We start from the raw sequence: 14,749 nt of genomic DNA, 5'->3' as shown, positions 1-14,749 counted from the left end.
AAGATGCTAGGCCTAAGGATTCATGGGAACCCAGTCACCGGGCAGTGCAGGTCAGAGGGCTGGAGAGCACGAGTGGAGGCCTTCCTTGGACGTGAGCTTGGCAAGCAAGGGGCTCGCACTTCTGGAGTTCCCATCTCATGGCTACGTACAGAGTTCGCATAGTGCCCTGAGGAGGTAGATGAGGACACGGTTGGGTACTACTACCGGGCATGGATCCTACACCTGTTTTGCTTGCGTTCTCTTTCCCGACGTGACGGGTGACAATGCATCCTGGATGTGGATCCACTGCCTCAGTGACTGGGACCAGGTAGGTCAGTACAGCTGGGGCTCTGTAGTCTTGTGTTTTCTATACCGGCAGCTATGCGAGGGGTGTCATCGGTCTACGGCAAACCCGTCACTTGGTGGATGCGTGTACCTATTATAGCTGTGGATGTGGGCTTGTTTTCCAGTTGGTCGTCCAGAGGTACTGGCTCATCATGAGTGGTTCCAAGGTCAGTCTCCAAGTCGCTAGCCGACGTGGGCGTACCTTTGGGACCAGGTCAGGGTTTCGCACATGAGGATAGATCGGGCGTACATTGAGTACACGAACGAGCTAGATTCGCTGACGGCGTCTAGTGTAAGTAAATTTTATTTTCCATGCTACTTTTAAAAGGATTAGTATACCATCTAACATCTTATTTAGACATAATGCAGGTGGAGTGGGAGCCATATGGTGGAGAGGACGCACTTCCTTTTCAGCTGAGCAACGTATGTGGGGCCGGCGACTACTTCTATAGGATGAGGTGCCCTCTAATCTGCTTCTATGCTGTCGAGTACCACCTGCCAGATAGGGTTGCATGACAATTTGGAGTGAGACAGCTTTGACCTATGCCTCTGTTCTCGACTGGCGTTGACTTACACAAGTAAGTGTTTTGCTATTTCAAATGTCTCATGATGATGGCTATTTCTTATAATATGGTGCCACGTACATGGATTAATGTAACGATGACATACGTGCAGGTTGGATCGTCAGAGGAACAAGAAGATTTTTGACTAGGAGAGGCACCACTAGTCCTACATTGAGGAATGGGAGGAGATGCACGACAACCTGGACGACAACAACGAGCCGCACATGAACCGTGAGTTCAGGTGGTACCAAGCTTGGTACCAGCGTTCGACAAGGTGCAGGCTCAGGCTACAGTGGACCAAAACTGACTACACCGACATCGAGTCCTCCTACGATGAAGATACGACGTATGACCGGTCCACTCATGCAGGAAGGCAGGTGGAGGCAGGACCAATCTTGGACAGAGTGGTAAGCCAATCGACTTATTTTGTTACGTGTAGTTACATAACAATACATTAGGCGTTCTTGGACCAACATTAGGAGTTATCTATTGTAGTTATTGCAACCTTCGAGCCGTATAACCCTTATAATAAGTTACATTCTTGTACAAAAGAAAACAAAACTAAATGATATCTGTTCAGAAGTCTTATTATTGAAAACTTTGTTGCAGGGCAATACACTGAGAAGCTCAGTTGAAGAGATCGAGCGCGTTCGGCCTAGAGTCAATGATGACTATATACTTGGCTTCCTAGATGTAAGATTAAAAATATTCTTTCAAACAAATCATTAATATGTTATATTCTTTCAGTTAACATAGTTTTATACAACAGAGGCTGTCATGTCGTCTACGCCGTACGGCTGGTCATTGTGGTTGTAGGACAAACACTACGCATGACGTGTACGATCCTTCCACAGGAAGAGGAGCCTTAGGTTCCTCTAGTCAAGCAGCTACAGGGGACAAGGAGGAGGACGAGGAGGCCGCCGACGACGATGACATGGACAAGAGGCACGATGAGCTTGGGCCCTCTCAGCTCCATGACGCTCCATCGACTCATCCTACACCGCCTCTAGGTATTAGGCGACGCCATCTGCATGACCCTTACACTCCAGGCACCAGCGCTCTGGGTCACAAGGGTAGGGATAAGAGTAGAAGACAGTGAGGGACGTGGTAGGTGTTACTATGAACTATTGTAAATTTTGTATTTACTTTTCTTTAACTATTCGGGACTGTATGGATATTGTGGACTATTTGGACTTTGCATGACATATTATGTTGGTTGTGATATTCGTTGTGGTTGCATTATGCTTGTTGGATGATTAAATGTTTAGAATATATATTGATGTCTCTGTTTGTAACTGTGGATGCTTCTAATACAAGACCGTATCTTGCGAATTTTTTGCGTGAACCTTTAATCATACTACACTTGTACAAAGGCACAAATATAGTACACAGATTAACTATAAATTTATTATGTTTATAATCCAGGAATATTTGTACATATGCTATGTAGAAGAATCTAGGATTACCAAGCAACAGTGAACGAATCTATGCTTTTCAGACAATAAAAATAGACTTTTCAGATGCACGGACAGCATCAAATTATCACATCACTGATATAGACCTTTCAGATGCACGGACAACATGCAAGGAAGCACAACTAAACTCTATCTCCATCATCCATCTTATGACTGTTTGATCCAAGGGCTGAGGTGAAGAGGCACACGGATCGCTGACATGGCACATTGATAGGCCTCCATTTCTCCTCTCAACCTATAAATAACCACTCACTCCCTCTCATTCACACAAACAATAAGGAAGAAGAACACTTCTCAGCATTTGCTTTCATTGTAGTACCAATGTCTGGAGGGTCGTCCAGAGGGAGAGGAAGGGAGAAGAAAACTACCTGGGGGTGGGAGGGTCCTCTTCATCCCGATTTCTTTGAGGAAGCTCTTTATGAGAGGTTCCCAGTTGAGAGCAAAAGTGATTTCACCGAAGAGGCACCACTGACAGGATATGATGAAAGGAAAGAAGAGTGGCCAAAATGCATGCATGGTGAGGACTGCCTAGTGCAGATGTTCACCGAGGGAATAGATGGAGGTCGTCGTTTCTTCAAATGCCCACGAGCATGGGTAATTGTTATTACTATTTGTTTCTTCAATATGTTTGTCTTGTATATCACTTACACGACATACTTTTTATAGTCTTCTTTGGTCGAAGAAAACTGTGGGTTCAGTAGGTGGGTCGATCCTCGACCTATTTATCCGCATGCGGAGTACATCTACTACCTACAAGACCGTATCTTCGATCTAGAAAGGGAAGTTAGCAGCGGTTACAAGGACGACGAATAGGACGACAACAACAATGGTGCCGATTCACAGGAGGCACTCTGCAATGATCCATATTACACCTGCCCTAACCACAAGAAAAAGGGGTCTCCCCCATCACCCCCGCCACCACTACCACCAACAACGGGAGGCTACTATGGAGAAGGTCCAACACAATTTGCTATGTGGCCACACTACTAGGATGACTTTATCTTTTTCTTGTGGAGAACCCCAGGTTGAATTACCTAAGGCATGTTAGGTTTAATTACCGAAGGCATGGTTTAATTACCTAAGGCATGTTAGGTTTAGTCAAAGAAAACTATGTACCCAGGTTCGGTACATGTAGTCACATGCCATTTAATGTGTTTCGTGTGTTGATTTCTATAATGTCGTATGTCATTAACTGTTTTTTGCAGCACGTGTTCAAATGGAAATACGTCCGTATCATTAAGCAGAATATTAAGACCATTGATAATGAAAACAACCACATACTGAAAAGTTCGATACTATGTCACATTACACAACATATTAATAGTACAACTAAGTGCCGACAGTAGACAAAGAGGCAAATGCACTTCCAAATCCTCAATCTGAAACGTACTGAGTAAGCAACTCATCATCCGAGTACCAGTCCTCTACTACAACCCTGTTGTTGTGGCTAGGCTCAACTGCGTTGCTCTGACCTGCCTATCGCTTGTAGTAAGCGGCCTTTGCTTCATCTGTGACCGCTGCGGCCTGAGTGAAGAACGCGTCGTCATCCTCCTCTGCCTGTAATCCCGCCTCTGCTAGAGCGATGAGCTCGCTCAGTCTACCAGTGTCGTCGTCAGCCTCCTGCGCCTGAATGCCCGCCTCTGCTAGAGAGATGAGCTCACTCAGTCTGCCAATGTCGTCCTCAGCCTCCTGCGCCTGTATGCCCGCCTCTGCTAGAGCAATGAGCTCACTCAGTCTACCAGTGTCGTCCTAATCCTCGTCTCCATCATCACACAGCACAATCGGTGATTGAACGGTGCGACCAGCTCATGATCTATGGCCATTTAACTTCTTCTCCTCATACCTTGCACGAGTCACCTCTACAGCATGTTCCCCGCTGCAACCAATCCCTTGATTTATAAAATGCAATCAGTTAGCAACTCGATAATATTACATTTAAAACTCGGCAACGAAAAAAAGGTTTTCAAGCACTCACTGGCACATAATGTAGCAACATGCTCGTTCAAGACCTGCATCTGTACTCTTGTCTCCTCCCTTGCCTTATTCCTTGCCCTCTCCTCCTCAAACGTCGTCCGTCTCTCCAATCCTCATTTGTTAAGCCCAACATTGATTGGGTTATAAATACCGCACTGTCTAGCAAACTCACGCATCTTTTCTTTGTGATGTTTAACGAATAGGTTGACGTAGTCAGGTCCATATCCCCTCTTCCGTGCAATTACTTGCCTCTTCTTCAGTTCATCCAAGAACTTAGCTTGACCATCATAACATTCCCAACTGTATTTTCTAGTGCTCTGTTCAAAACAAATATTATATCATATATGTCTTAGCAAAACAAACAAAATACGATTTTATGTTTACCAGAAAAATAACGAACCTCATCATACTCAATCATATGGCCGCAATAATGACCTATTCCAAGCTTCGAAGGGACTAGACCATAGTTAGATTTTACACCACATTCACATATGACAGGAGGTGCTTTGTAGATTACCCGTTCTTTCTTCTTTTCCTTAACCCTCCGCGGTTCTTCCGGCCATTGGTTCTTAGGACCATACAACCACTCCTTGAAACGACACTTCGCCATTGAATACACCTAAATAATGAGACATTAGTACATAAACACATATAGCTCAAGATTTTAACACATACACTTTGCACTTACTTCATGCTTGTTTAGACACACAAACTCCAACGTATTCTCAGGGTTTATCACTAGCTCGATCTCCGCAATCGCACAGAGGAGGTTCCTCGAGTCGTCTAACTGCGGCTAGGTGCTTCTTCTTAGCCGTCATTGCCGGAGGGTTAGGGGGGTGGAACCCACCGCTTGAAGTGCTCACGTGGATGTCTCCCTCTAAACCAATCGTCGAAAAAGAGGTACCTAGGATCAAACTTGTCTGCACCATCGATCCACTAAAAGAAAAGGCACCTCTCATGGTCCTACACAACGAGATTCCAATAAAATATTAGTACCATACTTAAACAAATAAAGAAAAAGGATAGTACAAACAATTTCTTACATTAAACCGACTACATATGTAGAAGCAACGCGCGGCTGTGTCCGGATGTTTCGATTGAAAAACATGGGCCGGGAAACCACAGTCACAGTTAGGGACAGGAAGGTCAGGAGGAACGGGGGCATCTTTGCTAGACGCGTCGGGGTATAATTCTCGAGGGCGACCCCGTTTTCGCCAAAACTCCTCCCGAAACATTTCTTGCATCTAACAAATAGGATGTAATTTAACAAACATAAATAAAAACATCACAACAAAATATCAATGAGAACCATAACTACAATACAATCAATTTCGTTCTAAGAACCAAAAGCAGTTAACATTATACCCTAAACCTAGGGTTTCTCATTTCATCCACAACAATAAACCCATAACATAACTACATACGGCGTGGTTTGCTAGCTTTTTCCACGCCTTGAAATGAACCCACGGTTGTATAATACATATATTGAGGGATACAATGAAACCCTAAGTGATGACGATTCTTAGGTTCAAAAATCCGACTAATATGTACCGAATCGATGCGAGAAAAACAAGCAGGTGAGCGAGTATACCTTGCTCTCGAAGATCCACGGATCAAATCAAGGTTTTCAAGGTCCAATATGTCGATTCGTGAGGTAGGGTGAAGTGGCGAGAAAAAAACCCGAGGAGAAATAAGAGGAAGAACGCTCGGGGAAGAAGTGCAGGCTGGGTTAAATACAGGTGGCTCGGCGCTATTCACTATGGCGCCGAGCTCGGCGCCATTCACTCTGGCGCCGAGCCCTGGCAGGCCATTTCCTCGTGCCCAGGACCTCGGCGCCAGTCACTCTGGCGTCGAGCCAAGGGTCCATTTCTGGAATTATTTCCACCAGGAGTCTATTTGAGAAAAACTTTCGAAAAAAAGAACAAATAGTAAAAAATTCGGTCGCGGCGGCACCGCGCCCGCACCCTGCTCTTCCCAGTGGGGGAGTGGGCACCGTGGCCAACAAAGGCGCCCGCTGCCGCTGTCGGTGTTGTGCGCTGTACCGACCGGAGTGGACGCCAGCCAGCCACATTTTTGCTTGGTTGCACACGTACGCACGCAATCGCAGCTGATGGGCGGAGATGGAGCGAAGTGTTTTTTCCCCCCTTTTTGAGAGTGACCACTTTTAAGTTTCCTGGGGGTGCGGTGCAGTAGTGATGGAGAGAGAATAAGAGCATGTTGTTTGTCTGGATAAGAGTGATGCTTGTTTGAGCTGCATCAGATGGGCCTACGTGAATAGATATTGTGTTCGTTTGCTTGCATTAACCATGGCCCCAAGCCTCTACATTTACAAGCAAAACCTTCACGTGGCCCAAGGGTACTGTATCGATCGGGCACCAGGCAGACACATTTTCGCTCGGTCTATTTGATCACGGCGATGCACAAGCACGCACGCACTCGCATATTGTGAACAGAAATGGCGTGCCATGCCTTTTTTCTCTTGTGAGAAAACACTTTTGTGTTTTTGTGATGGTGTGTAGTGACGGAGAGAGAACGATGGCATGTTTGTTTGCCTCGACCAGAGTGGTTGTACCATCTGCATTGGCCAGCACTAGTAGGGAGGTGTAAATGGTGATGAATGCACGCACACTCGTAGCTTGTGGACATAGATAGCGTCGTATATGGGTATGTTCGCTTTTATAGCTTATAAGTCGACCTGATGCTATTTTATTGTGAGAGAAAAATATTGTATCATGTCTGATAAGCATAGCTGATACGATCAAGTGAATATGATGATAAGTTTTTTTTTTTCATGAGAGCGGACACTTGAGTTTTGTGGTGGTGCAGTGTAGTGACGCAGAGAGAACGATGACATGTTTGTTTAACTAGATCAGATTGGTTGTATCGTCTGGATTGGGCCAATACTAGGGATATGTCATATGTGTAAATGGTGCTAACTTATGTTGTTTGTCTGAGTTGCACCAAGTCGCCTACATAAACAAATGTTGTGTTTGTTTGCCTCCATCAGTCATGCCCCAAGCCTCTACACTTACGAGCGGTGCCTTCATAATGGCCAAAGGTAGCAACATGCGAGCCATGTCGGAGAGGAACGAGATACAGGCCTCGTTTAGATTGGGTAAGGAACCAGTATTTAGTACCGTAGCACTTTCGTTTGTATTTAACTATTATTGTCTAATTATGATCTAACTAGGCTTAAAAGATTCGTCTCGTAATTTACAATCAAACTGTATAATTAGTTATTTTTTTATCTATATTTAATACTTCATGTATATGTTCAAAGATTTGATGTGATAAAGAGAGAATGAAAAAACTTGCAATCTAAACCAGGCCACAATTTAGTTTCTCACGGCACTTTCAATGGGACGGGAGGAGGGAAGTAGATAAATAAATTAGAGAAAGTACACATAAACCACTTTTCCAGGCAGGCGAACAGACACGCACCGAGAGACCCACCGCTTCCCGAGCTCATTCATGATCAGATCAGATGCGTTCACGTTTTTTTTTAGAATCAGATGCGTTCACGTGGAATACCTTCCCAAATCATTTCATCTCGATCCGATCCAACAGGCGGGGCGTACGGCGATCGGTCCAAGTAGCCCGTCAGTCATTCGCGTCGCTGCCGCTGCAGCCGTGCGTGACAACACTAAACTACAATTCCCAGTTGCTCGTCGCTGGATCGAACAAAACGGGGCGTCGCCATCGCGTGCGTCTCCGGTCCCGCCAACGCGGGATCTCATAGCGAGCTCTGGTTGGAGAAGCTGCCTCTTGCATTTTCAGTGCAGCAGCCACGAGTGACGGACGGACGACTTGACCGATGAACGAGCGAACGAGGAACGGCGGCGGCGGGCGGGCGGTCCGGAGGTGATTCGCAACAGGTACTGTACGTGCGTGGGTTTTGGGGAACTGCGCCAGCGCGAGCCCAAACGCTGGTTGGACAGACTTGTGGGATCGAGTTGTAGCATTGCCAATGCACGGCGTGAGTGTGACGGGGATATCCTTTTCTCCTTGTCCTAGGCGTCGAAATCCCCCGGTACAATATGAAACTGAAACGAAAGGAAATATAATGCTGCATGCGACCAAATGCATCATTGGGTTTGCGTTTAAAAGTTAAAACCCAACAAACTGTCTCGTCGCAACCAAGGATCAATATATATGCCAACTACCTTTTGAGCATGTATATGCCAAGTACCGAGAGAGGTCCAAGCGCACTTTTCCTTAATATAAATGAACATCCTTGCAAACTCCAGCCGAGACCATTGGTTAGAGCAACTCCAAGAGTTGATGTAAAAATAGATGCCAAATTCTATGATTTAGTCATTATCTAAAATAGAAAACTCGTAAAAACAATAGAGTACTACAACAGCCTATCTAAAATTTGCTCTTCTGTATATTTGGAATCGCCACATCATCACGATATCAGATTGATCTCTTGCATGGCACCGAGGCCCAGCAGCCATGCACGGCACCTAGGCTCATCCTGGGCTCCTGGGCAATCAGCGCAGGGGAATTGGCACGAGCGAGCGTGATGGCAAGCTGCACCAACTAGCTATATTTACCCACCGAGAAAGCCGGGATACATGGTTGGGTATTTTACAACCTCGAATAGAATATCTGTTGGAGGCTGTTTTATGTTGCAAATAGGCTAAACCGAACTCCATATTAGGAATAGCAACTCTCTTGGAGTTGACTTTTTTATTTGTTGGTCTTCTCCTTTCTGAAAGATCTTTTGGTGGTCTTTGTTAATGTGCGTGATCGAGCCTCTCGTGGAACACGTGCTGGCATTCTAAATTATTATGTCACTTAGTGGTCTTTGTTAACACGCTGAACTCTGAGGCTGACGGCCGAGTGCAGTGCAGGTGTTTTAGACGTTTTAGAGATATGTTGTAGTTGTTTTATATGAATGTTGTAAAAGTAGATCAGGAATGTTGCATATGTTGCAAGTGTTTCAGAGACATTGCAAGAGTTGGTTCCAAATGTTTCATCTGTCGTTTTATTCTGGATGTTGCATATGTTTCACACATATATGGCCCTGTTCGCTGGTCTGAATCTTGGCTGAAATTGGTTGAAAAACACTGTTCTGGCTGAATTATTGTGAGAGGAAAAACACTGTTTCGGCTGAAAAAAACAAGCCGAACAAGCCGAATATGGGGTAAGCCGAACGGGACCTATGTTGCAACAGTATGTTCTAAATGTTTCATCTGTTCTAGTCTTCCGTTGCAGCAAGTGTTTTCATGTTGCAAGTTGCAAGTGTCTCTATCTAGATGTTGCATATGTTTTCACACATATGTTGCAAGTGTATGTCCAAATGTTTCATCTATTTCAGATTTATGTGTCGCATTCAAGTATTTCATGCTACACGTATTTTATGCTGTTCGGAGAGTCAGGGGAGCGCGAGGGAGCGATGGCGGCATGACACGTGCGCTAGGGAATGGGGCGCTACGAGCCGGTGGCCAGCGGATGTGGCGCGCGGCGCGCTGGGGGCCGTCGGTCGGGGGCACGACGGGGCATGGTGCGCCTACGGGGTGGGTCGAACGGATGGGGATGGGATAGCGAACGGGACGGATTGCGAGCGAGCCGTACGGACGCGACGATGGCGCGATGCTGCATGTAGGTAGGGCAAAATTAGCGGACGGGGGAGGGGAGGGAGGGGGCAAGCTGTGCCAGGCGCGCGCGGGCGCCAGCATATCCCAAGTCCAAAACACCGAGAGAGAAAAAACCATGCGCTGCACGCTTGCATGCATGCTGCTAGGGATAGACGTTCCAGTTTGTTCATGGCTGCAGGTCAGAAGCCGCACGGTAATGCGGTGAGGTGTAGGGGGAAAGGAAAAGGAGAAGAGGATCTAAGTTGACAGTTGACGCTGGAGTACAGAGCTTGAGGTGGGCTGGTAACCAGATATCGGCCCGTGGTCATGAGAAGCCCATTGTTTCCGTTGATGCTTCAATTCCGGCCTGCTGGGCTGCGCAAACCAGTCTGGAATAGGTTATTCTTGGCCCAACATACGGACGCGCTAGTGGATGCCTGGGTGGTCTGGGTAGGTCCTAGTAGGGTTCTAAATTTTCATCCAAAGTCTTGCGGTTGTCTCGACCACTATTTCCTTTTTTTTTGTTGCCCTCACAAAGATGTAATATTGGAAATTACCATCCAAAGTCGTACTCTGCAATCTGAATATGCTGCCAAATTTTGCTACAGTACGAGGCTTATCCAATTTCTCAATGATCTCTATCCGACTCCACGAGTCCGCGTAGATGTTGTGATGCAGTACAACACACTCACAAGCGTACAATTCTGCAGCTCCACCATGTTCACGTCGCCATTGATGCCACCTTGCCAAGTGTGTGGCCACTCCTGCACACTGCAGTCCTGCTTCCCTGCACTGCACACCAGCCCAAGACGGAAAACTCCCGCGAAGCCGTCCACGTTCATCCCTCTATCCAGAGGATCATTCCGGATTCCCAACGAATCCGAACACGCCGTGAAGTGAAGCCCTCGTCGCCTCTCGCACCGGCCGCTCACAGCTCACCGTCCCACACGCGCGCGCCCGGCAGCGAAGCAAACCGAAGGACCGATGGCGAGCTTCTTCCGGGACGCGCGCCTCCCGCAGCAGCGGGTCGTCGAGGGCGTCCATTTCCCGGCGGTGCTCGTCCCGAGCGCCGGCGGTGGGGTCGACGAGTTCCTGGCGGCCGTGCGGTCCGAGAGGGCTTCCCGGCTGGAGCCGCTGGTGCGGGACGCGGGGGCCCTGCTGCTGCGAGGGTTCCCCGCGACGACGGCCGCCGACTTCGACCGCGCCGTCGACGCCTTCGGGTACGAGGAGCTGCCGTACGTCGGCGGCGCCGCGCCGCGGACCAACGTCGTGGGCCGGGTGTTCACCGCCAACGAGTCGCCGCCCGACCAGAAGATCCCCTTCCACCACGAGATGGCTCAGGTAATCTTCAGCATCTTGCATCACAAAAGCTGCGGAGTAACTGCAATTCAGGAGGCAACATGGTGACTAGGACATCTGAATTGGGCTTGTTTTAAGCCTAGCGCACCTCTTTCAAAGTTAGAAATTTTCAGTAGTATATAAGAGTAGTTATTAACAGTCGTGAGCAACACTGTACTAGCTACAGTGTCATTTATATACCAACTTTCAAATCGATGAAAAATTGTTTGTGATTGCAAATTTCAATTTTGGCCACATAGTCTCATGTACTCCGTAGAGCAGAGTTTGATGACCAAGATGGAATGGTTTACAACACGATTTGTTTTTAGGTTCCAACATTTCCGTCCAAACTGTTCTTCTTCTGTGAAGTGGAGCCAAAGAGCGGCGGGGAGACACCGATAGTACTGAGCCATTATGTCTACAAGAGGATGAAGGAAAAATTCACCGAGTTCGTGGAGAAGCTGGAGAAGGACGGGCTGATATATACGAGGGTTTTGGGAGAGGGCGATGACCCATCTTCGCCAATTGGCCGTGGATGGCAATCGACATTTCTGACTAAAGATAAAGCCGTTGCTGTGGAAAGGTAAGATATGGTGATTTTGTCATGAGTTTGGAGCGTTTGCATTCCCATCAAAAGAATTAAGGCCCTTGTAAAATCTTTCCGTTTCGTCAGATATCCATGAATGACCTTAAACAATACTGCTACTGATAATTACAGAAGAAGGTAGAACGGAAGCACTTCTTTAATGGCACTGTCTATGAACTTCAGTCATTCCTAGAGCTTTTCATTGAGGTCCCTCATACCAAGCACAATCTCAATTTCTCTGTCTCGTGATGCATTCATGTCATTCTTTCAGTCCAAACAATGGATTTTTTTAGTGAGCTTCTTCCTGATCGCCAGCTGAAATGGATTTCGAGGGTTTTTGCTGAAGCACCGTACCATGCATTGCCTGCTGAACTTTCGACGCACTCAACCGTCTCTGCATGAACATTGAACAGGGCTGCCAAGCTCGGGATGAAGCTGGAATGGACGGACGACGGCGTGAAGACGGTCATGGGCCCGATCCCCGTGGTGAAGTGGGACGAGAGCCGGGGGCAGAAGATCTGGTTCAACAGCATGGTCGCCGCCTACACGGGGTGGAAGGACGCCCGGAACGACCCCGTGAAGGCGGTGACCTTCGGCGACGGCTCGCCCCTGCCCGCCGACATCATCGCCGCGTGCGGCCAGGTACTGGAGGAGGAGTGCGTGGCCGTCCCCTGGCGGCACGGCGACATCCTCCTCATCGACAACTGGGCCGTCCTGCACTCTCGCCGCTCGTTCGAGCCACCGCGCCGCATCCTTGCCTCGCTCTGTAAATGAAGTGTAGTTCTGTAAATGCGCCATGGGCACCTGCAGCTGCAGTGTAGTATATGGATTATGGATGGACTCTGTTTTGCTGCTCCGATGAACGCCTAAGCTGGCGAATAATTTCACGCGCCGGGAAGGGTGATGTTTACAAATTCCGTAGAATATTGGTGGTGTACTATATGCGATCATTAAGGGCCTGTTCGGATCCGGCCAGGAATACTGCTGTATTTTATATGGCCACGTATCACCGGGATACGTTCCGGCCAGGAATGGCTCCAACCGAATAGGTCCTAAGGCTATCTTCAACGACACCATCTAAAATATAAGACTCATTCGTATTTTGGGTAGTGCTACAAGCAAAATATTCAATACATATTCGGCATCTTCTCCAACAACGAGACCCAACAGAAAATCCTTTGTGTAAATGGGTTTTCAGGAGAGATAATACTCATATTTAGGTTGTGTCTCTCAGGCAACCCAAAATAGGTTTTTCGTATAAGTACTCTGTTTGAGACTGATTTTGAATCTCTCGCTACCTATTTTATGTTTGGGTTTCTTATTGGAGATAGTCTAATAGACCGAGGGGACGCAGTCGTTCTGTTGGGTACTGGTAAACTGTTTGAACTTGGAAGGAGCAGGGGAAGGGGGTGTTTGGATCGCTCGTAAAATTTATGTCACATCGAATGTTTAGATACTAATAAAGAGCATTAAATATAGATTAATTATAAAACCAATTATATAAATGAAGTCTAATTTGCGAGACGATTTTTTAAGCCTAATTAGTCTATCATTAGCATATGGTTACTGTAGCACCACGTTGTCAAATTATGGAATAACTAGGCTTAAAAGATTCGTCTCGTAAATTAGTCGCAAGTTGTGTAATTAGTTTTATAATTAGTCTATATTTAATACTCTATAGGTATCTAAACATTCGATATGACCTGAATTTTAGGAGCGCCTGTACAAACTAAACAGGGCCGAAGTATGTTGGGAGCGGGCCGTCTGGTTAACAGACCTAAAAGTATGCTGTATTGCTGTAGGTCATGCTGAAGCCCATATCCTTCACCTTTCAAAAAAAAAAGGCCCATAACCTTAGCTTATGTTCAGTGGGCGGGCACTCGTTTGGAGTCCAGTTCACTTCACTTGGGTGTCAGTCCCGTTATCACCAGAACAAATTTAAGAAGGTTTGGATCTATACTAAGGCCCTGTTTGATTCAGGTAGTCGCTCCTAAAATTTCTGTCACATCGAATGTTTGGACACATGTATGGAGTATTAAATATAGACTAATTACGAAACTAATTGCACAGCTTGCGACTAATTTGCGAGACGAATCTTTTAAGCCTAATTAGCCCATGATTTGACAACGTGGTGCTACAGTAAACATTTGTTAATGACAGATTAATTAGGCTCAAAATATCGTCTCGCAAATTAGCCTCCATCTATGTAATTGGTTTTGTAATTAATCTATATTTAATGCTCTTTATCAGTATCTAAACATTCGATGTGACATGAATTTTAGGAGCGACTAAAGAACCAAACACCCCCTAATATTAATAGCTAAAAATAGGGCATTCCCTAAAAAAAAGCTCAAATTAAGGCAAGTTTAGGCCAGTTAGGGTTAGTTACTGTTTTGAACTAAAAGTTAGCATAAATTAGCCAGGCATAGTCAGCTAGTTGGCAAAAAATGGCTAAAAATTAACCCGCCTATTAGCAACATGTTTAGATAGTCTAAGATTACAAATTAGCTGGTTAACCATTAGCTCTATGCATCCAAATAAACCAACCAAAGGAGGGATCAACGTGTCTATCAATAAACCTATTGACTACTAGCTAGGAGGATTGCTAACAACCTAGTTCATTAGCAGGTAAAGGAGTGCTTAGAGCATCTCTAGGAGTTTGGTATAGTTTATTTGCTAAAATTATAGACCTAACAAGATAACAGAAGAAATAGCAACCTTAAATTTTTAAGGAGCTCTTTTCTCAAATTATTGGAGGGCACTTTTTCCTTTTTTACTAAAATATTAAAATAATAAATTGTTTTTACAAAACTCATGGATGTGCTCTAATAGATGCTACTAGTTCATACATACCTCGAACCAACTATCGAACCGCCTAATTAGTTAGTGTGGGTATTAGCTAGCTAA

At 46.0% G+C, this 14,749-nt stretch overlaps 2 protein-coding genes across 2 annotated transcripts in view; both read left to right on the top strand.

Moving 5' to 3' along the window:
- LOC136461588 (proteasome subunit beta type-7-A-like) overlaps window positions 1-14,749 on the top strand; it is a 139,402-nt gene that overhangs the window by 56,940 nt on the left and 67,713 nt on the right. The window lies entirely within an intron of this gene.
- Window positions 10,646-12,698, top strand: LOC136457539 (clavaminate synthase-like protein At3g21360). The gene is made up of 3 exons (XM_066457568.1): window positions 10,646-11,259; window positions 11,586-11,839; window positions 12,256-12,698. The coding sequence occupies exons 1-3, from the start codon at window positions 10,903-10,905 to the stop codon at window positions 12,614-12,616; spliced, it is 972 nt and encodes a 323-aa protein (XP_066313665.1). The 5' UTR covers window positions 10,646-10,902; the 3' UTR covers window positions 12,617-12,698.

Source organism: Miscanthus floridulus, chromosome 6, assembly GCF_019320115.1.
Source record: "Miscanthus floridulus cultivar M001 chromosome 6, ASM1932011v1, whole genome shotgun sequence".
Classification (NCBI taxonomy): domain Eukaryota; kingdom Viridiplantae; phylum Streptophyta; class Magnoliopsida; order Poales; family Poaceae; genus Miscanthus; species Miscanthus floridulus.
The sequence above is the reverse complement of the archived record's forward strand: the minus strand, read 5'-3'. Positions and strand labels throughout refer to the sequence as shown.

Excerpts from the sequence above, each read along its gene's own strand:
- LOC136457539 (XM_066457568.1), top strand. The coding sequence starts at position 10,903 with ATGGCGAGCTTCTTCCGGGACGCGCGCCTCCCGCAGCAGCGGGTCGTC. Across the intron at positions 11,260-11,585 it reads TCCACCACGAGATGGCTCAG|GTTCCAACATTTCCGTCCAA; the intron begins GTAATCTTCAGC and ends ATTTGTTTTTAG. Across the intron at positions 11,840-12,255 it reads AAAGCCGTTGCTGTGGAAAG|GGCTGCCAAGCTCGGGATGA; the intron begins GTAAGATATGGT and ends AACATTGAACAG.